Source organism: Ictalurus furcatus, chromosome 5 (assembly GCF_023375685.1).
Source record: "Ictalurus furcatus strain D&B chromosome 5, Billie_1.0, whole genome shotgun sequence".
Lineage (NCBI taxonomy): Eukaryota > Metazoa > Chordata > Actinopteri > Siluriformes > Ictaluridae > Ictalurus > Ictalurus furcatus.
In genome coordinates this window covers 3,796,864-3,818,802 of record NC_071259.1, presented here as the reverse complement: position 1 = coordinate 3,818,802, position 21,939 = coordinate 3,796,864, and the positions used below count along the sequence as shown (strand labels likewise).

Genomic DNA, 21,939 nt, shown 5'->3' with positions numbered 1-21,939 from the left:
AAAGTTTCCTTTGTGGAGATTTTATTGCTGGAGTTGCTGCAAACATATGGCCTGCTGCAGATGAAGATTACTATTATTTATGGCTCGGTAACATCACGCCAGGCCAAAGCAGCCAAACCAGGGGCTGAGGTGAAAATAATGAGGCAGAGAAAAAGACTGCACTCTGAAGAATCTCAAATCTGAACTCGTGACACATGATGTGTGTGTGTGTGTGTAGGTGTGTGTGTGGATGGACTTTAACAAATGTGCAGTGGTGTTCAAATGAGACAAGACAGCAGGGTGGCTATTAGCCTGACACCCACACACACACACATATGTCTAGCAAACAAGGAGGATAAGGAAAAGCAGAACAATAGCCATGTGGAAGAGGATGGATGGAAAAGCACTTAGGCGATAAATCAGGAAGAAGCGAGTGAAAAGGAATGAAAGCAGTGAAAGAAGAGTGAAAGGATGGTCGCCCACCGAGTGAGTGAGCACCATTTCTTCCTGAAAGAGTCAAAGGTTCCAGTACCCCTACTGTGGAAGCGCACACAAGCACACACACACACATACACACACCTGTTCACGTATTGTTTCTTCCAGCTAATAGCTGAAACAGCTTCAGTCATGCACATACGTCCAGGAAATAAAAATAACGTGCCTTTTATAAAAACACACACATTAACACTTGTGCTCTTTCTCTCTCTCAAACACACACACACACTCGCACACTAACACTTGTGTTTGCACTCACCCACACGGCCGGTAGGTGAAGACGATGTAGCTGTCCTCTGTGGTTCTCTCGATGAACGTCACACACGTGTGTTTCTCCCAGTGTCTCATCGCCTGCCTGAATATGGCCCTTTGACTACCTGCACAGTGCGCACACACACACACACACACACACACACACGAGATATTTACATGAACTTCACAGATGAGGTTTTTACATTCTCTGCATTAATTTGTTCCTTATGGGGGAAGAAAAGAGACCAAGAGAAGAGAAGAGAAGAGAAGAAGAGAAGTCTGGCATTAGTCTTTGACTAAACAGATAAACACTTTCAGCTACATTTTCGGACTTTAATGAGCTGCAGTGAGACACACAAGCCAAGTCCAAACCCTGAGCTGCAGTCCTATAGAAATATAAATATAATATAATATAATATAAAGTGAAGCTGAACGCTTTCATAACCCACGATTGTGCCCCGAACCGTAGCACCACAAGTATTTGACTTAACGGGGCAGGCATGTGGTGACTAAACACCACTGAACTCCTCTTGTGTAACTCCAAATAAAAATCTAGCGTCCTCTTCGTTATAACACACACCCGAGACCTCGAGCACGGAGTTCATTCTCATGTGATTAAGGTTCATGAAATGAAACTTTGCATACTGTAAAGTATGCAAAGTAACGTGAAAGTAACGTGAAACCATTGCTAATTAAAATAGACACGCGTATCTACACGTACGCACACATGCACCTTATTAAAAGAGCTTATTAATTAACACACTTACCACTAAAGTTGCCGCTTATGACGTAAGGGATGACACCCTCAGGCCACACCCTCTCAGGGCGGGACGTCGCCGCCCTCTTCCTTCGCCGTGCAGCCTGCTGATTGGACCTGGCAGCGTTCGGGCTCGTGTCATTGGATAACACACCTGCTGTTCATTTCATTTGTAAAAATGGGGAGGGGGGACAACAACAACAACAACAACAACCAATCAGGTTCACTAATGAAATCGTGTTCATTTTTGACAGTCTATAGAATTTTAAAGTTGAGAGAATAATCAGGTTTACTTCATTTCTCAACTACTAAGACTTAATATAATAAATATATTGTATAATTTTGGCTTCAACAGGTGGAAAGAAGCTTCTATAAATGTAATACCTGCCCCGCGGAAGTATTCATTTGTGCACACTATCGCAGAGTGACTTTCAGGCTGCCGGAAATCACACCGTGATCTCGAGTGAGATGTTTTTATCCCTTTACACCACAGCAATTTGCCAACTATTCCAATTGTTTATTGTAAAAAGAATGGATTCACACGACTATTTCCCCCCGTAGTTTACTCCCTAATTTGTCCACACCCACGAGCCAGACAGCGCTCCCCTACCATACAACAGCTACCAACCAGGGAGAATGAAGGCTAACATGTTCTTCCTCTAAGACACACATCTTTTCAACCCGGAGAAAAGCGCTATCTGCCTTCTTCCTCATACAGATTGGCTTTGGGATGATTGGCTAGTGTCACTATGATTGACAGGTGAGACAGAGTATGCTCCTCCCACCCAGACAGCATGGCCATTCTGCTCAGTCGTCTCCCGAGCACTGGAGTCATACTTTTTATCCATGTATTGTTACGTTTTACGTTGCGGGACGTCCACACAAACGAGTCAGGTCCTGCTATCACTTTTTATAAACGTCATGTATAAACTAAACAGTAGTTCTTTCATCGGTCTCTCTTTAAGTTAATAAGACAAAAAAAAAAAAAATGCAGCTTGTCAGTTTCGAGAGAAACCGCAGAGCGCAAAGATCTCCGTCCTCCGTCCATGCATCACCATGATTGTCTCTCTCATATAATTATCCTTAAGTACGTTGACAAATCAGCTGCCTGGCTAAATTTCTTCCTCTATAAGCCACAATTAGTTGAGATTTCAGACTCTGTGTATGGAAATTATGGTCCGACGGTCCATACAGCTGGAGCAGTAATCTCTTCTGCTTAAGACATCTTTCTACATGCTTTCAGTGCTGCTTATGTTGCTACTCGTTGCAAATTGCTGCTGTGTGGCTGCTGTAAAAAAATAAAAACATCTTAAAAAAGCCACACAGCGTAGGCATTTACGCCGGCACGGACGTATGTGAAAAGAGCAGACGTTCTAACGCAGATGTTCCAGCTTGAGATGTTTATGACGTGTAAAGGCGTCACTCCGGGCTTTAAACGCACTTACCCGTGTGTGTGCGGTTCAGGTTTATCACCGTTTTCTGGACGGCGTCCACAATGCGGTCCACTTTAAACATGAGCATGTCCTCTTCGTCCAGCGCGATGTCCCCCAGATAGGCCACTGCAATACACCAATCATAGCGTGTTTCATTTAATGTTGCTGCTCTTGGAGGTAACATACACATACATACGCACACGCATACACACATAGGCACACACACATGCATATGCACACACATGTACACACACACACACATACATAAATGAATAAATGTCATACACACACACACATACATACACACACACACATACATAAATGAATAAATGTAATACACACACACACATACACACACACATACATACACACATACATACACATACATACATAAATGAATAAATGTAATACACACACACACACACACACACACACACACACACACACACACACATTTATGAATAAATGTAATACACACACACACACACACACACACACACACACACACACACACACACACGAATGAATAAATGTAATACACACACAAGTAGACTGTTGTATGAAATGCCTTTGATTGAAACACCAATCAGAAACGTCCGCCATGCTTTCGCAGATCGAGTCTCGCAGCGGTCGTCTGAGACGCCGTATATGGGTTCATCGCTTAACTTAAATAAATCATGCACGGTGATTTTAATGTGTTGCGTCTCTCTGCAGTGCCGCACTGACCTTAATAAAAATGTACATATAGACTTTAATTAGCTCATCAGGGACTCATTTCTGAAATAACCTCAGAAAGAGCAGCAGCAACGGAGACGTACGTCTCCTGCAAACGTCCTTCAGGCAAACTGGGAAATTTCAGACACCGCCTCCAACACTGCCATATTAAAGCCAATAGGAGATGTGTTTGTGTGTGTATCGTGTTCTCGAAAATTATTCAGCAAACCAAACAGGACTGAGTATTTAACAGCACGGTGATAGAAATATAATTATACAGTTGAGGTCATAAGTTTACATACACCAACCATCCTGTTCAAAAGTTTACACCCCCCCCGGCTCTTAACGTAACGTGTTGCGTTCTCGGGCATCTGTGAATGTTTGCACCTTTTGTAATAGTCCTGTACGAGTCCCTCGGTTGTCCTCAGTGTGAAAAGATGGCGCTCAACATCATATAGACGCTGTTGGAAAGGAGTCAAATATGCAGAAGATGCTGGAAAAGTAAAGAACGTGCCGGACCTGGAGGATTTTTCTGAAGAACGGTGGGCGGTTTAACTGCTCAGGACGATCAAGGGACTCGTGAAGAACTCTCACAGAACATAAAAACATCACGTCGGTGATCATCCAGGTAACGACACACAGTATTAATAATCGAGCGTGTGTAAGCTTTCGAACTGGTTCGTTTGCGTAAATTCAGTTATTATTGCGTCTTGAGGACTGGATGTAGACATCTGTTATGTGAAATCGCTTCTTCAGGGCATAGGAAAGAAAAAAAAAAAGCAATGTTTATGAGCCCTCTTTTTTTTATTATTATTATTATTAATTATTCACATTTTGCAGATTCTGCAAGGCTGTAATTATAACTGTAATTATAATTTGAATTGCATAGAAGCCCTAGAATTAAACGAATCTCACATCACAGCTCAGGGATGTTCGTTCCAACAACCGAATGAAGGAATTATAAATCACAAAGAGTCACGTACTGAAACCGTAGCGAGAGTTAACGCATCATGAAAGTTGCAGGTGGTGAACGTCCGTGTAAAGCTGTCAGGCTAGGCTATTTACTTTATTTCTTCCAAATGACCCCCCCCAAACATCTACAGTTTGTAAAACAAGAAGCTCTCAGAGTAACATTAAGCCCCGCCCCCTAACATGGCAGCCGTACCGTGCGTAAACCCGGTCTGCTTTACAACAGAACTCCCGTACTGGTTTTTACTGAAATTTAAACGAGCCAGATTTACGTTAATGATTTCACAAACGTACAGTTTTGTTCGGATCCTGAAAATATGACCAAATAGCAAAAGCCTCTGCGTGCCACGATCTCAGATTCTGCCACAGGAAACGGAGGATTAAACTCGGAGCTCTCCAACAGAGACGCCCAGACAGAAGATAAAAAGGTCTGGGAATGAGACTGGGTGTACTGTACGTAAGGCTTTGGGGGTGAAGTATAGTTATTACACATCATCACAGCACTTAACTCATTAATTCAGCCAGTCTCGGACACATTTTCGGCTCAGCGCAGCCAGGCCAAAGTGTGGTCAACGTTTGTTTTGGCTCTCCCATAAAGTTTGTCAAATGTAAGTCACGTCTCAACTGCTCTAGACCTTCTCGAATGAAAAGGACATAGAAGATTTCATCAGAGAAACGCCGAAACCTCAGCGTTTCACAAGGTGACATTCCGAACAAAATCACGTTTGGAAAATCACTTGGAACCAAAGTCCGAGTGTTAAAATAAAAGCACGAGAGATGATGGGCCTCAAACCTGAACTATGGTGCAATAGAAGGAGAAATATGCTCTGATAACTGAAAATACCTTTTAATCTTGAACATCTGGATAGGATTTTTTTTTTTTTCCTTTTCTTCGCAGGAAGCCAAAAGGAGCTGCTGACCACGTTCCCTCCTTCTGGCCTTTCATCATTTTTGAAGAATACAATTTTCTTAGAAATGCTCGAAAACATTCAAAAGCTCTAAGGGAAAACAGAATGTATTATTGAAGTGAAAAGATATTTCTGGTTCTCGTCACCAATATATCAGAGTATCGCTGCTGGTTCTATTGTCCGGTTTTTCCCCCAGTTAAATCTCAAGTTTTAGTTCTCTGTTACGTTCTTAATTCGGTTTTAAAAGCGTTTTATTTGTGGAAGGAGTCTCCGGGACGAGTTCTCTGTACCACTGAGTCACCAGGATGGAAGGAAGGCTTTGCGGTTAACAGATGAAGCAGAAAGGAGGACGTGAAGGAACGACTGTTTATAGCAGATATGAGTGTATAGGTATATAAGTATGGAAATGATAACAGGAAGTAACCTGTCTCACGGACATTTCACGACAGTAAACCTGACGCAAAATAAAATGACGTAAAATAATAACGTTCTTTAATAAATAATGAGATCCTACCATAATCGAATGACGAAGGTGGATAGAACCCATCGAGGAATTAAGAATCGAGTGAATTAGCTAACTTGAACATCTAGCTACCTAGCTAGCTAGTACCGTTATGGGAGGTGCGTGCTCTCGTTTGTGTTCAAACCTAAATATTCGTGCGTTTCCATAAACGTCTGAGCTCCGAAAAGACCAAAATTGATCGTTACGTTCTCAATCCCCAAAGGGCAGAAAGTCAACGGTGAAAGGTTTTAAGTTTCTCCACAGTCAGCATTCCCCATGGGCAGCGTTTGCAAGGCTTGCCTAGTCTTGTTTATTTGTGATTCTTCATACCTAGTTCAAATCAGCTGCCAGATCCTTTCAGTAATGGTACCCAAACAAAAGATGGACTAGATAAAAGACCTAAGATAAACAGTGGTTTAGTCAGCAAATGCCTGGGAAGTAGAATGCATTCCTGAATTTAATGAGAGCAAGAAGGTGGAGATCAGCGCTTTATGAGCAGGAGATGTAGTTATGAGGTGGTTTAGTAAATGGTGTATGCCAGTGGCAATGCGTGGGTGCAGGTACACATACTGGAGCAGGATTTTCAGGAAGCTTGTTTCTTTTTACAAGTTTTAACACCAACATGCATGCAGAGTTTAATGGAATCTGTGTGTTTGTGTGTGTGTGTGTGTGTGTGTGTAGACAGGCACCGTCAAAACCACCTACTGCCCATCCAACAACCCCCTGCCTGAGGGTGTAGAATAGACCTGTAGTTTCCTGTACCAAAAAAAAAAAAAAAAAAAAAAAAAAAAAAAAAAATGACCTTTATTGCCAGTGTCTGCTGTTAAACTCATCCAAGCACATACACACACTTTCTTTAGTCATCAAATCCAAAAAAAATAAAAAAAATAAAAAAAATACGCCCTGGGAAGCTCATCTCAGAGCCTGCAGACCAACTTTGCTTCACTGAGGTCTGCCTGAAAGCAAACCTTCACTAAATATGGCTGAAAGGCCTGAAAATGACAGGGTTTTGCTTCTGCATTCTAGCATGCGTGCCAAGAAAGACAGGCACCGTGGATCATGGCTAATCCCGATGTGGGCAGCTGGGAAGGTTCGAGATCGCTCCTAATCTGAATAGCGCTAAGATAGCTAGGTTTTAAGGTTGTCAAAACAAAGGCAAGAGACGAATAAAGAAGGAAAGTCTGAAGAGTCTGAAACGAGAGGCATCGTGACACCAAAGCAGCTCGTGCGTTTCTAACTGGGACTCTGAAAAAGTCCCAAAAGGGTACAGGAGTAACGGAGTGCACATGCAGGTTTCTTCCAGCAAGACCAGACTCGTCACAGACACACCTTTAAACATACATGGCAGACCAAAGCATCCTCTTATTTACTTTTAATTAACGAGAGAGCTAAAATCCTTATAGAATTCTACCGCATACACCATTAATAAATCAAGAGGAAAACCCAACGCTTTCCACCAGTGGTCGAAAGCGCCGAAGCAAGCGAGGAGACCAATTGTGGCATTAACCCCAGCCGGGCAAATTTCTCCCTCCTCGATTCATCCAGTCCCTCTTAGCTCCGCTCCAAGAGCAGCAGGATTGAAATAAGTGGCTGAAAACCAACGCGAGTTAGAAGATTACCGCACGTCTGTAGCCGAACACAAGGGTAACACCACAGAAGGAAATTCCACAGATATTCCAAACTTATTTCACCCCGGAGAAACGTGATCAGGAAGGCGCTGATGACAGCAAGGACAGAGTCCTGTGCGAAAGCCAAGAAGAGAAACGAATTCAAGATTTTCTGGTCAAGCGCACAGGCCCTGAATAATTCTCGAAACCAGATAGTAAAAACCTTGGATGATAAGAATACGCGTCTCGAATTCAAAATCCTTCAGATAAAACATTTAACTGTGACAAATATGTTGCGTACTGCATTAATGTGGGTGCCAGAGCCGAACTGAAAAAAAAAAATAAATAAATAAAAGGGGATGCACATCCTAGCAACGCTTCAACAAAATAACCCCAACAAACACTCGCCAAAGTTCAACCCACCTGCTCACTTTTGTTAGTCTGAATTCACGAGTGAGTAACATCTACAGATTTCAGAGTCAATGCCACTACCCAGGCGGAAACAGAACCACACATCACGATGATAGAAATGTCCGCTTGTATAACACGGTCTGTTTTTTTCCAGAACTCTCCAGGGAACCTCAATCCATCCCTCCCAATAAGTAACACCCCCGTAATGCATATCTCAACTGTGGCCAAGCTCCTAATCTGCCATGTAATTGTTCTCCGTCCGGGGCCAAGCCCGAAGAAAACAAGTGCGCAAAAAAGCAGGCAGCCCAACACCAGTCCGTCCTCGCTTTCTTTCTGCACGGTTGTCGTGGTGACACAGTGTTGTTGGTTTTTTTTTTTTTTTGCGTTAATCCCCTCAGCCACAGCCCTTGACCATGGTAACTAAAGTCCTGACATTCAGTTACAAGAAAGATCGGACGTGTCTCGGCAAAACAAAGCCCAAGAATGAGGTGATTCATTGCCCTGAAAATACACCGAGCAACAAATCCAATCAGGGCCATGAGCTAATGAACTTAAATAAATACCTCGCAAAGAAACGGCGCATGAAGCGTTTTATGAAAGGCAGTGGAGCGGCAGATGGTCCGTTTGGTTGCTTTCCAGACACGTTCATTATAAAACAATTCAAAAGCTGCAGCTTAACCGTGGATTTCATTTCGCCAGATTTCATGATTGAGAGTAGTATAGAACGAGGAACCTCATTCTGGAGCACGGACGGCTGGCGTTTAACCATATCTTACCTTCCTGAAGCAAAAAGGATAGCACCCCATCATTCAGTAGACGGTGATTACGATGAGGAGAGTTTGTTTTGGCGTGGATTAAAACATATGCATGTCTTTTGAGCAGTTCCTTTGCAAAAGAAACCAGATTCAGCACCCGGATAACATGTTTCGACTTGGATAACGCCGTATCGAAGCGCTGATCATCGGCATAATGCAACCTTTGATGCAAACACCAACAGACAGAGGTGGAATTTGATCTGAAGAGATCGAGCAAATTATCTTAGAGTTCGAGGGAAAGCGCTTGAAGAATGTTGTTGGCGCGACGTTCTGCAAGGCAGAACACCTGATGTCTTTGGCAGCACTTTCCTTCACCTCAGGTCACTTGCACTCACTGGCTACGGTTTATTTCTCGCACAATCTCTGCTGTCGTCTTCTCGGCTGCTTCCGAACAGAAACAAAAGCCATCCACTCACACCTTGAGAGTGGTTTACATTACCCATGAGCATAAACGTGAGCAGTCTAGACAGGTACTTAGAGATGCCGCCCATTAAACAAGAGGTTTTCTTTTACCCCCATTGACGTCTTTGAGGTAGATTGCTGGGAACGCGGGGGGAAAGTAGGTGTGGGCGAGAAGGACGGACCTACTCACCGAGTGATCCAAGTTAGACTACAAGTCGCTCGCGCATGACAATACCAGTTACTCCTGTTAAGCCTCATTAAATACAAACGCAACATTTGCATCCGAATGGCTGCCGTGTATTAGGAGACAGAGGTGGGTCAATCATCACAGATCACAAAAGCACCAGAGTTTGGATTTCATCCATCACTAAAATAAAGGCCGACAGCTACAGGCAACTCAAAGCCTGTTCCCTGCTTGTGCAAGCTGGCTGCAATTTTTCTGTATATCCTACTTTAAATTTGGAATGTTTGAGGTTTTGACTCAAATCATAGTAATTGCAGGCTCTCACACTGAAAATAGCCTTTCTTGTTTTTGATTATGGTCCTTGTCTGTCGCTCCCCATCATGAGGATGAGCGCGTCTTGTAAACTTGCTCGTCTGGAACGTAAAAAAAAAGCAGCTCCAGCTGCCCTTCTTCAGTAAATCCTTAATTCAGCATTTCCTAATGATGCAGGCCGAACCCCGGGCTATCAGAGCTGTACGAGCACACGCTTACAGGCCCTGGATGAATCCCTGGGGAGGGAGAATTATTCCACAGCAAACACTCTGCGCCTTTAGGGCTTCTCAGAGCGACACCAGGGAAAGAAAGAGTCGTGACAAGGGGGTGGACTAAAGACGGCCGAACTAATAGACTACCAGAGGGCAGAAAAGACGGCTGCGGAAACCTCATGACCCTAGAGGTGGCTGTCATTTAGAAGTTGTTTGACAACTCCTTCCAGCCGCTGTCAAAAGACTTTAAAGGTGACATACGGACTATCGATAAAAGAACTCGGGGACCATTAGTGCCAATCCCTTTTGTTTTGGTTTTCTATAATATATCTCTTCTTTAAGCACCTCGGCTTGTTTTTATCCCGCCACACGGACTAATTGTTTTAACACATTACATATGTCTGAGACCCATGAGGCAGGCATATACAGCACGCTGACAAAACACGAGGCAGAACTTGCTTCGCGTATGCACAAACACACGCTCGTAAATGGAATCAGGTGTCGTGAAGCCAGCAGGGGGTCAGAAAATTGGCTGACGTCGGTCCGGCAAAAACACCCCCACTACTGCAGAACAACCCAATTACTGCCAAGACAAAGAGCTATTGATCCGACACCAAACTTAAACACGTGTGCGTTTCTGACACCCGATGAGATTTTAAATGTATCACATGTGTCACGAGATGAGATGGCTGACATGCAAAAAGTACCTGTTTACATCAAGGATGGAACGTTACACAATGTTTCAACAGTACAATGGAATGAACCATTAATACTGTGCCGTTAAAGTCTTAGCAAAAGTGCTAGTCTTGGAGTAACCCAGTGGGCAACATTTAATTGCCTACAAATTTTACTTTCAGGGCTGTTCGCATATAAAACGTACAGGTGACGGGTTTAATCACGGATTTACTCAAACTGATGCTCGTAAAATATATATATATATATATATATATATATATATATATATATATATATATATATATATATATATATATGTATATGTATATGTATATATATATATGAAGCGATTTTGTTTGTGTTTTAAAAACACAGTGAGATAAATGTCCGACAGTGGTATTTATTGGTGTACTTGTTATCAGTATCGCTGTCACACAACACCTCATACCATACATTCAATTCTCTCGCGTGTAAAGCGAATACGTCTCGAAGGCGGCTTCTTTCACAGCTCGGGCTGACGCTGCGAATCATAGCCCCTGTCAGTTCGCACTCTAATTATTGGGCTCTAATTAGCTGTAAAAGAGGTGAGCGAATTTGTGCAGTCCCATGGCTTTCGGGGTTGTTTCCCCACGGACGACAAAGCATATTGCTCTTGCTAACGAACCGCACGGCGCCCGTCTTCGTTTAGCCGAAAATGCACTACTGCGATATTCTTACCCTTGACCGAAACGGTGTTTCGGTAGGACGTAGATTAGCGCGGGAAGAATAGAATCAATTTAATTTACCAGCCATTGCGCTCTCTTTAGTTTCTGTAATGATGTAGAGAACGGGAAAATCCTCCGGCTTGCATGGTGTGCGTCCACGCATGGGAATTTACGCGCGTGATGAGTGAATTAGTCAGTGTAGAGAGTTATCCAGTTAGGAACCGCAGGGGTGTAAACTTTTGCACTGCAAGACAGGAATGTCTGTTTTTTATTCCGATTTAATCACACACACACACACACACATATATATATATGCTTGATCAGAGGGGTCTGCGTAGTGTTTTTAGGGCCCTGCTGAGTCTGTGCTGGAATAAGACGGGTGTTAAGGGGAAAACCTAGTCATTCAGACGCGCTACGGATTCGTTTACGTAATTAAAGTCCTGACCAATGCCACGTCTAATCCAAGACTTACGGAAAGCATGTGTTGTGATACATCATCGTTGTAATACAGAGTTCTCATCTGTCAGATAAAAAAAAATAAATGCAACCATACAGCCTGAAGGAGTCTTTCTGTCCCAGTGGATGTGTTCTGAGGTGTGAGCTTGGATTCAGGATGCAAGAGAAGATTTACTGACAAGCTTATTTATATAGCTTTGTATAATTTTTTTTTTTTTTAAAAACAAGAACACACGCCATCTTCTGAATATGTTCTCTCTTACTCCTTTATCCAGGAGTTTAAAAACATTTAAAAACATACACGCCTATCTTACAGTGGACCTCCTAATGGCTTTTAAGTGGAGGAAAGGAAAGCTTTTTACTTTATTTAACCACTTTTTATTGATCCAATTTTTTTAAAAATGACTAATAAACAACACGCTGTGCTCTTTACCATTTCAAGTTACATTTAACGTTGTGGATCGTTTGTGAGAAAAGTTAGGACCTCTTATCACTATAGCAGCTATAAACATGTCGTTCCCTCACCAGGTTTTTTTTTTTTTGTTTTTTTTTAAAAGCGCTCTTTTCCCCCCCTCTTTCTCTTCAAGACAATGCATCGTGTTTGTCTTCTTGATTCTTCTGCCCTAAGGGTATACAAACTTTTGCAACCAACTGTTTTTCTAAATGCTGACCAGGTACGACTGCCTCTTAGAGGCTACACACATGGTTCAGATCTCCGGTCCTAATCCTAGTCTCAAGCAGCGGCTGGAAAAAACTGGTCCCGGATCAGCTCGAGGGAGTCCCGGCAGCTCTAAGCCGTGTAAACAAACTGTGTCGAGTTCGCCAAGAGAACCCTGAATGACCTGCTGTCACGTCAGCTGGCCGACGCAGACACGGCCCGGCCAGTCTCAGACCTCTGGACTGGCCAAAGCTGGCACGCGCTGAATAACTTACAGTCTGTAGAAATCTCCTTCGCTCTCTTTTTCATCAATTTGCTTGCTTATACCATGTGTAGATTTTAAAACACTTGGGGGGGGGGGGGGTGATGAAGCAGAGCTAGCGTTACCACGTGGACGGTTTCTGATAAAAACAAGTGTTTTATTCCTCTTATACCATAGCAATACGTCAAGGACTAGCCTAGCCAGCCTCTCTTTTTTCTCTCTTTTAAAGCTAATAAGACAAAAACAAAGCAAAAAAAAAAAAACAAGGCAGCTTGTCATGTATTTCCGAGAAACCGGAAAGTGCGACGTCTTCTGTCCTGAGGACTTTCCCATGGCGGAAAACCTACAGACTGTTACAAACACAGACAATGTATAAATATATGTGTTATATAAACATCTCCCTCAGAAACGTTCCCATATCAATGATTATATGGTTTGTTTCTCAAACAAAGCATGCTCTTTTTGCTACTTCTCCGGTTGTTTAGAAAAGACGACGAGTCAAACGTGAAGAAAAGAAGGGAAGCTAACTGTAATCCATTTCCTCCGTTTCTTAGAACTGGCTCCAGTAAAGCATTTCGTGACTCACAAGCAAACCCCAAGCTCAAATTAATCCTAGTACCTGGAAGGAGAGCCAGATGTTGTGGTGTGACGGTTGTTCTTACTTCAGCTTGTTTACTACATCCAACAAATCTTCATTACTCAACGCAACCCCGTCATTCGCGGGTCATTTTTATTCACCGTACAGGCCCGGCAACATTTACTGTAAAAGGCTGACATAACTACACAGCTGAGAGTGAATCCCTTGCGGAAGCGTCCAGTCAAACAGGAAATGCCGTTGCGCAAGTGCCAGGACATGGTGGTCATTACGTTACTTCTCTCAAGAGTAAATGAAAACTTCAGAAGACGTAAAAAGGGATGATGGGTAAAATGAGCTAGGAATGCTCGACAGGACCGGAAGAATCAGAAATGCCGCTCAGTCAGGGAGCACAACCCAAAAACAGGTGGTTCTGCTCAAATTCACTCACGTCACGTTGTATTCGAACAGCTGGAAACAAGGCGATGATGTCTCAACACTACGTTAGACACGAGCAAGCCATTTCGGACAGAATGTTCTTGAATGGATGAGATTACATTATTGCCTAGACAGACCCAAACATGGCATAAAGAAGAAGAAAAGAAGAAACCCTTCTGCGATGAAGAAGAAGAAGAAGGAACCCTCAATAATAATAAGAAGAAGAAGAAGAAGAAGAAGAGAAGTATAATAATAATATGAATAAGAAGAAAAAGAAGAGGAAGGAACCCTTCTCTGATGAAGAAGATGATGAAGAAACCCTCAATAATAATAATTATAAGAAGAGGCATAAGAATAATATGAATAAGAAGATTAAGAAGAAGAAGAAGAAACCCTTCTCTGATGAAGAAGAAGAAGAAGAAGAAACCCTTCTCTGATGATGATGATGATGAAGAAGAAGAAACCCTTCTCTGAAGAAGAAGAAGAAACCCTTCTCTGATGATGATGAAGAAGAAACCCTTCTCTGATGATGAAGAAGAAGAAGAAGAAGAAGAAACCCTTCTCTGATGAAGAAGAAGAAACCCTTCTCTGATGATGATGAAGATGAAGAAGAAACCCTTCTCTGATGATGATGATGAAGAAGAAACCCTTCTCTGATGATGATGATGATGAAGAAGAAACCCTTCTCTGATGATGATGATGAAGAAGAAACCCTTCTTTGATGATGATGATGATGAAGAAGAAACCCTTCTCTGATGATGATGATGATGATGATGAAGAAGAAACCCTTCTCTGATGATGATGATGATGATGAAGAAGAAACCCTTCTCTGATGATGATGATGAAGAAGAAACCCTTCTCTGATGATGATGATGATGATGAAGAAACCCTTCTCTGATGATGATGATGAAGAAACCCTTCTCTGATGATGATGATGAAGAAGAAACCCTTCTCTGATGATGATGATGAAGAAGAAACCCTTCTCTGATGATGATGATGAAGAAGAAACCTTCTCTGATGATGATGATGAAGAAGAAGAAGAAACCTTCTCTGATGATGATGATGAAGAAGAAGAAGAAACCTTCTCTGATGATGATGATGAAGAAGAAGAAGAAGAAACCTTCTCTGATGATGATGATGAAGAAGAAGAAACCCTTCTCTGATGAAGAAGAAGAAGAAGAAACCCTTCTCTGATGATGATGATGAAGAAGAAGAAACCCTTCTCTGATGAAGAAGAAGAAGAAGAAACCCTTCTCTGATGATGATGATGAAGAAGAAGAAGAAACCCTTCTCTGATGATGATGATGAAGAAGAAGAAACCCTTCTCTGATGATGATGATGAAGAAGAAGAAGAAACCCTTCTCTGATGATGATGAAGAAGAAGAAGAAACCCTTCTCTGATGATGATGATGAAGAAGAAGAAGAAACCCTTCTCTGATGATGATGATGAAGAAGAAGAAGAAACCCTTCTCTGATGATGATGATGAAGAAGAAGAAACCCTTCTCTGATGATGATGATGAAGAAGAAGAAGAAACCCTTCTCTGATGATGATGATGAAGAAGAAGAAGAAACCCTTCTCTGATGATGATGAAGAAGAAGAAGAAACCCTTCTCTGATGATGATGATGAAGAAGAAGAAACCCTTCTCTGATGAAGAAGAAGAAGAAGAAGAAACCCTTCTCTGATGATGATGATGAAGAAGAAGAAGAAACCCTTCTCTGATGATGATGAAGAAGAAGAAGAAACCCTTCTCTGATGATGATGAAGAAGAAGAAGAAACCCTTCTCTGATGATGATGATGAAGAAGAAGAAGAAACCCTTCTCTGATGATGATGATGAAGAAGAAGAAGAAACCCTTCTCTGATGATGATGAAGAAGAAGAAGAAACCCTTCTCTGATGATGATGATGAAGAAGAAGAAACCCTTCTCTGATGAAGAAGAAGAAGAAGAAGAAACCCTTCTCTGATGATGATGATGAAGAAGAAGAAGAAACCCTTCTCTGATGGCTATTAAGCAACAGATAGTTGATGTTTTCAATGAGGACACATATTTTGCATTTGTGGAAGGAGTCTCCAGTGTCGGCGACCGTTTACAACTGTTCTATAACGTAAGTGATAACAGGATACCAGACTTCCCGCAGCATTAAACGGAACTATAAAGCGATAAATAGCACGACGTGTCGCTCTTCAATTAATAAAACAAACGCAAACTGGCAAAACGCTTTGATACAAGAGGAACACTCCATGAAGTGGGAAAAAAACCCCAACTTCACTGTACCTCCAAACGACCTTGTGTGTTTTATTCCTTACTTAGTGTAGAAATGATTTTAGCCGTGATTATAAATCAACAAGAACACGACTGCGAGCTCCTTATCCTGCGTGATCTTTACAGAGCTGCTGGAGTGCGTTCCAGCCTGCAGGCCTACATTGTTATGGATTCAGCTTTTGGAGCAGAAGACGTCGAGCTCCGTTTGCTGAGATTTCACATAAAACAACTCTGAAATGAATTGAAGCTTGTGTTGCGGTAATTAAGGTTTCCCTTTTTACTGTCTTTATCTCACAGCAGTCCATATCAGGCGCAGACAAACGAGCAAGAAGAGGACAATAGCTTAAGTTCGCGAATGCAGCTGCAATTCCCTTGGGAATGAAAAAGGAATGCTTACATTTACTATTTAATTCTCTAATCTCTCTAGAGCGAACACACTGTTTCTCTCGTTCACACCGAGGACTCCAAACACCAACTGGCAGCTTCCTGTAACCTCCAGCAGATCTTCAGACTCTGACACAGTCACTCTAAACACTGTGCACAAGCATGAAGACACAACCTGACCGTAAGGATAAGACTTAGCCATTCTCTTTCGTACTCGCTCTGTTTCTGTCTCTCCAGTGTGTGCCTCTCTATACTGCGGTCTCTCACTGTCTCTGGGTACATGTCTCTCTACATGTCTGTGTCTCTCCGTGTCTCTCTACATGTCCGTCTCTCTCGGTGTCTCTCTGCATGCCTGTCTCTCTCCGTGTCTCTCTACGTGTCTCTCCATGCCTGTCTCTCTCTCTCAGTGTCTCGCTACACGCCGGTCTCTCTCCGTGTCTCACTACACGTCTGTCTCTCTGTGTCTCTCTACATGTCTGTCTCTCTACATGTCAGTCTCTCTCTAAATGCCTGTCTCTCTCCGTGTCTTTCTGCATGCCTGTCTCTCTCCGTGTCTCTCTACGTGTCTCTCCATGCCTGTCTCTCTCTCTCAGTGTCTCTCTACACGTCTGTCTCTCTCCGTGTCTCTCTACACGTCTGTCTCTCTCCGTGTCTCTCTACACGTCTGTCTCTACACGTCAGTCTCTCTCTACATGCCTGTTTCTCTCCACACCTGTCTCTCTCCGTGTCTCTCTACACACCTGTCTCTCTCAGTGTCTCTCTACACACCTGTCTCCTTCAGTGTCTCTCTACACGCCTGTCTCCCTCAGTGTCCCTCTATACGCCTGTCTCTCTCCGTGTCTCTCTACACGCCTGTCTCTCTACACGCCTGTCTCTCTACACGTCAGTCTCTCTCTACATGCCTGTCTCTCTACATGTCTGTCTCTCTACATGTCTGTCTCTCTACATGTCTGTCTCTCTCTCTCTGTGGGTCACTCTACATGCCTATCTCTCTCTCTGTGTCTCTCTACACGCCTGTCTCTCTCAGTGTCTCTCTACATGCCTGTCTCTCTGTGTCTTTCTGCATACCTGTCTCTTTCTTTGCCTCTCTACATGTCAGTCTCTCTCTGTGTCTCTGTCACTCTCTACATGTCTGTCTCTCTCTCTGTATCTCTCTACATGCCTGTCTCTCTGTGGGTCACCCTACATGTCTGTCTCTCTCTGTGTCTCTCAGTCACTTTCCACATATATGTTTCTCTCTGTGTGTCTCTCTCTCTCTGTGTCTCACTACACACCCCTCTCTCTGTGTCTCTCCGTCACTCTCTACATATCGGTCTCTCACTATTTCTGTCTCTCTACATGCCTTTCTCTCTCTGTGTCTCTGTCCGTCACTAATTGTGTCTCTCTACATGTCTATCTCTCCGTCACTCTCTAAATATTTGTCTCTCTCCACATGTCTGTCTCCCTCAGTCACGCTCCATGTCTCTCTACATGTCTGTCTCCCTCGGTCACTCTCCATGTCCCTGTCTTTCTCCATGTCTCTGTCTCTATATATGTATGTCTCTTCCTGTCAGTCTGTGTGTCTCTCTGTGTCTCAATCCTCTCTATGCATCTGTCTCTCTCAGTGTCTCTAACTCTCGGTGTCTGTGCGTCTGACTCAATTCAATTCAACTTAATTCAATAAGCTTTACTGGCATGACCGTATATATGTACAGAACTGCCAAAGCATTACAGCAACGAAGAACTGTTATAAATTAACATTAGTTTAGTATTTGTATAAACTTATCAGAATCTGAATAACCATATTAACGTCCATATAGAAACATTGAGACTCTCTCTATCTCTCTCTCCCTCTCTCGGACATCTCTCTCATGCATGGGGCTCTCTCTCTCAGTGTCTCTCCATCTCAGGCCCTGTGTGTGTCTCTCTCTCTCTCTCTCGCACAGCAGCAGAACTGTAAGACTGCATGATGCCACTCGCTCTGGCACCAGCCTCAGCTTACTCACCCTTGTGGTTTTTTGCCCTGTGCCCAGAGCTCCTGGAGGAAAACCAACAAGACTGGAATACATTTTTGGGGTGAACGCTGTAACAGAGTTTCAGGTCAAAGTGTCTCATCCTCTGTCCATTATTGAAAACCACACAAGGAAAGAAAGAGTGCGTGTGCATGCGTCTGAGAACTAGAGCACTAAATAGGGACAGGAAGCATTGTGTGTGTGTGTGCGCACGTGTGTGCTGTCTGTGTGTTAAAGTGCCATTTCCTCAAGCACTTGGAGAACATCTGCAAAACAGATGAAAGCAGGTCACGATCTTTAAAATGTTAATAATGTAGCTCTGACTTCACTAACCTTCACTTGTAATAACCTTACATGATGATTCAAATGTTTAAAAACTATTTTTAAAGCTTTACAGAGGCCGAAAGCCATAAAGATGAAAAACAAAATAACAGAAATGTGTATTCAAAATTTTATTTAAAAAAAAAAATAAATAAACAAATCAAAAATACAGTGACAGTTATGACAATGCTAGTCTCATAAGCTAAACCTCTAGCTTAGCAAAAACAGCCTGAACTGTCTCTCGTGTGTGTGTGTCTCTCTCTCTCTCTCTCTCTCTCTCTGTATGCATGTCTCTCTCTCTTTACTAGCATGACTATATATATTTACAGTGTGACCAAAGCATCTCTCTCTCTCCCTCTCTGTATGTCTCTCTCTGTGTCCAAGTATTTCAGTATGTGTGTCTTTCTCTCTTGCTCTCTTGCTCTCTCTCTCTCTCTCTCTCACCCTCCCTCTGTGCACGTCTCTTTCTCACTGTATGTGTCTCTCGGAGTCTCTCTCTACATCTCTCTGTGTCTCACTCTCTTTGCTAGAGAGCCTGCTATGTTTCATGAGTAAACGCGGCAGAAAACCACATACTTTCACAGAAAAAAAAGCAACGAGACTGACATGGCAGCTGACCAACCACACATCCTTTCCTGCTAGCCTGTCAGCAAACACACAAGATTCTTTGGTTTACTTTGCACCAAGTGCTTCATACACAACTCTTTCACATGCAGTGACTGGATCTTGCTCCAGAAACGCTCGCTGTGTCCCTGAAGTGTGGAGAACCAATCAGATCGTAACCTTCAACCTTCATTCTGAAGCTCGTGGCCGGAAAAGTGTACAAAAACATACAGGCTGACGGATATTAAAAAAAAAAAAAACTCGTCGTCCACCACTGCTCAGACGTTCAGGATGACGTTCACATCACCATAGCAACCAGGACAAAACAGTGTAACTTGCGAAGTATCCGAGATGTGTTGAAAGCCAAGTTCTGAGCTACACTATGGATGAGAGTCAGTCGGTCAGCAAAAAAAAGCTACATTTAAGACAACTGAATCCACAGGGAGCAAGAATCCCACCAGGAAATGGGGTTTTAGTGCTTGTTTTGGTTTCTCTGAAAGCACAGGAACATTATTGCACAAACAGATCAATGAGCAGCAAGTGCGAGGACTGTTTGTCAAACAGGAGACGAGGAACTCGGGGCCGCTCAACCCTGAGTGTGTGTGTAAGCACGCCATCTGGGCTTCGATGGCCAAGAACGCTGAGCTGCCCTGTCCTAACCTCCACCGTGGCACGGACACTCTCAAGCACTTTCCCATCAGCCTCCTGGGACAGGAGAGACACGAAAGGACGGAATAACCTCAGACCCAAGACAACGGGATGAACCTAATGAAAAAGAAACGAAACACGCGCAGGGTCTGATTCCGATTCTCTCGTGCCGAGTGTTTATCATACCAAAACGCTGTCGAATTGGCGGATCTGTTCGGTCAGATGTCGATTGAGAGCAGTTCTGGCTGTAATTTAAAAATCACAGGTTTCTATTAATGCGGTCGTTCTTATACGTTGTCGTTTCTATAGCAACAACTCGTTCTCAGGAACTTATAAAAACATTTTGGTGCTTACATAGAAACACATAATTGTTGGCATGCTGAGGTTTTCTGCGAGGAGTCGTCAGTCATCAGCGCTTCACAAGGGTGAAGTTTTCCACCACGGTGAAGTCTTCAGGACCTCAAGGTCAAGGTTTTTTTTGTTTGTTTGTTTGTTTTGTTCGTTTGTTTTACAGTCCCTCCGCTCCGGGATTTCGAGATCTTACGAGCGTCAAAACGGACGTAAAACCGAGCAAGCTCCACAATATTCGGAGGCGCTTGCCATTTTTCAAAATGGCCGCAAATTCGACGCAGATTTGGGCCGAGACGCGTCATGTGACGTCACCGTAACGCGCGTTCAGCTAAAGCACTCTTCGATTCACGTGCGTCGAGCACGAGTACGGCTACAAGGTCTCATTTACCAATAAACGAACATCGCTGGGAAAGAGTGCACAGAACAATTTCGTGCGAGCGCAATTTCACCGGTCCAAGTAGTTTTCCGCAAAAAAACAAACAAACAAACAAAAAAAGCGGCATTTTCGCCCACAACAATCACAAAAAACCCCCACCCGCGAAATTCATATACGGACTACATTTATGAACTTTAAAATCGACGAAAAAAAAGAGAGAGGGTAGTGAGAGAACGACGTAACGACTGCCGTGACGTAAGCGATAACAGGAGCTAACTTACATCGTGAACATTAAACGTAACTATACACAGATAAAAAGTTTGCCGTCACGCATTAATAACCTAAAATTAGTAACCAATTATTTTCCTTTAATGGCACACCCCATCATGTTTTACTCCTTAATTATTGCGCTGTTCAGGTCTCTCAGCTAGGAGACTCAGAATTCAGTTCTTCCCGTGCGTCATCGGTGCAGATTTAGCAATACTGAGCTTCTGAGTGGACACGTCAAGCTGCCTACACGATCAGGACAGAGAGGCTGCGATGCTCAGCGAGGATGTGCTTGTTTACACAGAAGACGGCGTAAACGTCATAGGCTTTTGGCTACTTACACAAACGTGTTTATGTCTTACGAAGCTGTAACGTGACTTAAGCATCACATCGGATTGGCACGTAGCCAAGGATGAGCATGCGAAGCCAAACCTACGGACAAACACGGCTAAGAAAAGACTGAACGTAAGCGTCCTGGAACATCCGGCTGCCGAGGAAACGCACGAACTTACAAAAATCCCTGCTGAGAACCAATCAAAAAGCAACCCCGAGAATTTAATTCTCATCTCAGTGTCTTTGGCGTGTCTATGGGTCAAACCGACATCACGTGACCAGAATACCAATTTGTCCCACAGCCACTCGTAATAGGGGACACTGTTTTGTTTTGTTGGGTTTTTTTTTCCAAGGGGTGAAAACGTAAAAATGAACAGCCAAGGGCCCCCATTCAGCTGCAAATGAGGACAAGGCAGAAAGCCGGGCCATGAAAGAGCGAAAAAGAGCAGGATGAAAGAGAGGGAGGGAGGAAAAGACGCAGAGAGGAGGACAGGAGCAGGAAAGAAGTTAATAGAGGCCGAGATCACGGAGACGACTGAAGTCTGTGACCCTGTTGGGGAGGGAGCGTGTGTGTGTGTGTGGGGGGGGGGGGGGGGTACCCTATCAAATAACAAAGCAACATCCTTTACCATCATCAACTTAAGCTGTAAACAAACTTAACGCTATGAAGATAAACCAAAC

General features: G+C 43.2%; 1 protein-coding gene across 3 annotated transcripts in view; it reads right to left on the bottom strand.

The window, feature by feature from the left end:
* bmp1a (bone morphogenetic protein 1a) overlaps positions 1–21,939 on the bottom strand; it is a 65,162-nt gene that overhangs the window by 41,601 nt on the left and 1,622 nt on the right. Inside the window, exons 1-4 of one of the 3 annotated variants that reach the window (XM_053624283.1) lie at positions 5,444–6,785; positions 2,929–3,042; positions 1,494–1,640; positions 734–851 (exon numbers count right to left, since the gene is read on the bottom strand). In XM_053624283.1, the coding sequence (XP_053480258.1) occupies positions 734–851; positions 1,494–1,640; positions 2,929–3,042; positions 5,444–5,588 (524 nt within the window). In that variant the 5' untranslated portion in view covers positions 5,589–6,785. Of the gene's footprint in view, positions 1–733; positions 852–1,493; positions 1,641–2,928; positions 3,043–5,443; positions 6,786–21,939 lie in introns of those variants that run through there. The other 2 variants (XM_053624282.1, XM_053624281.1) reach the window with 2 other exon arrangements.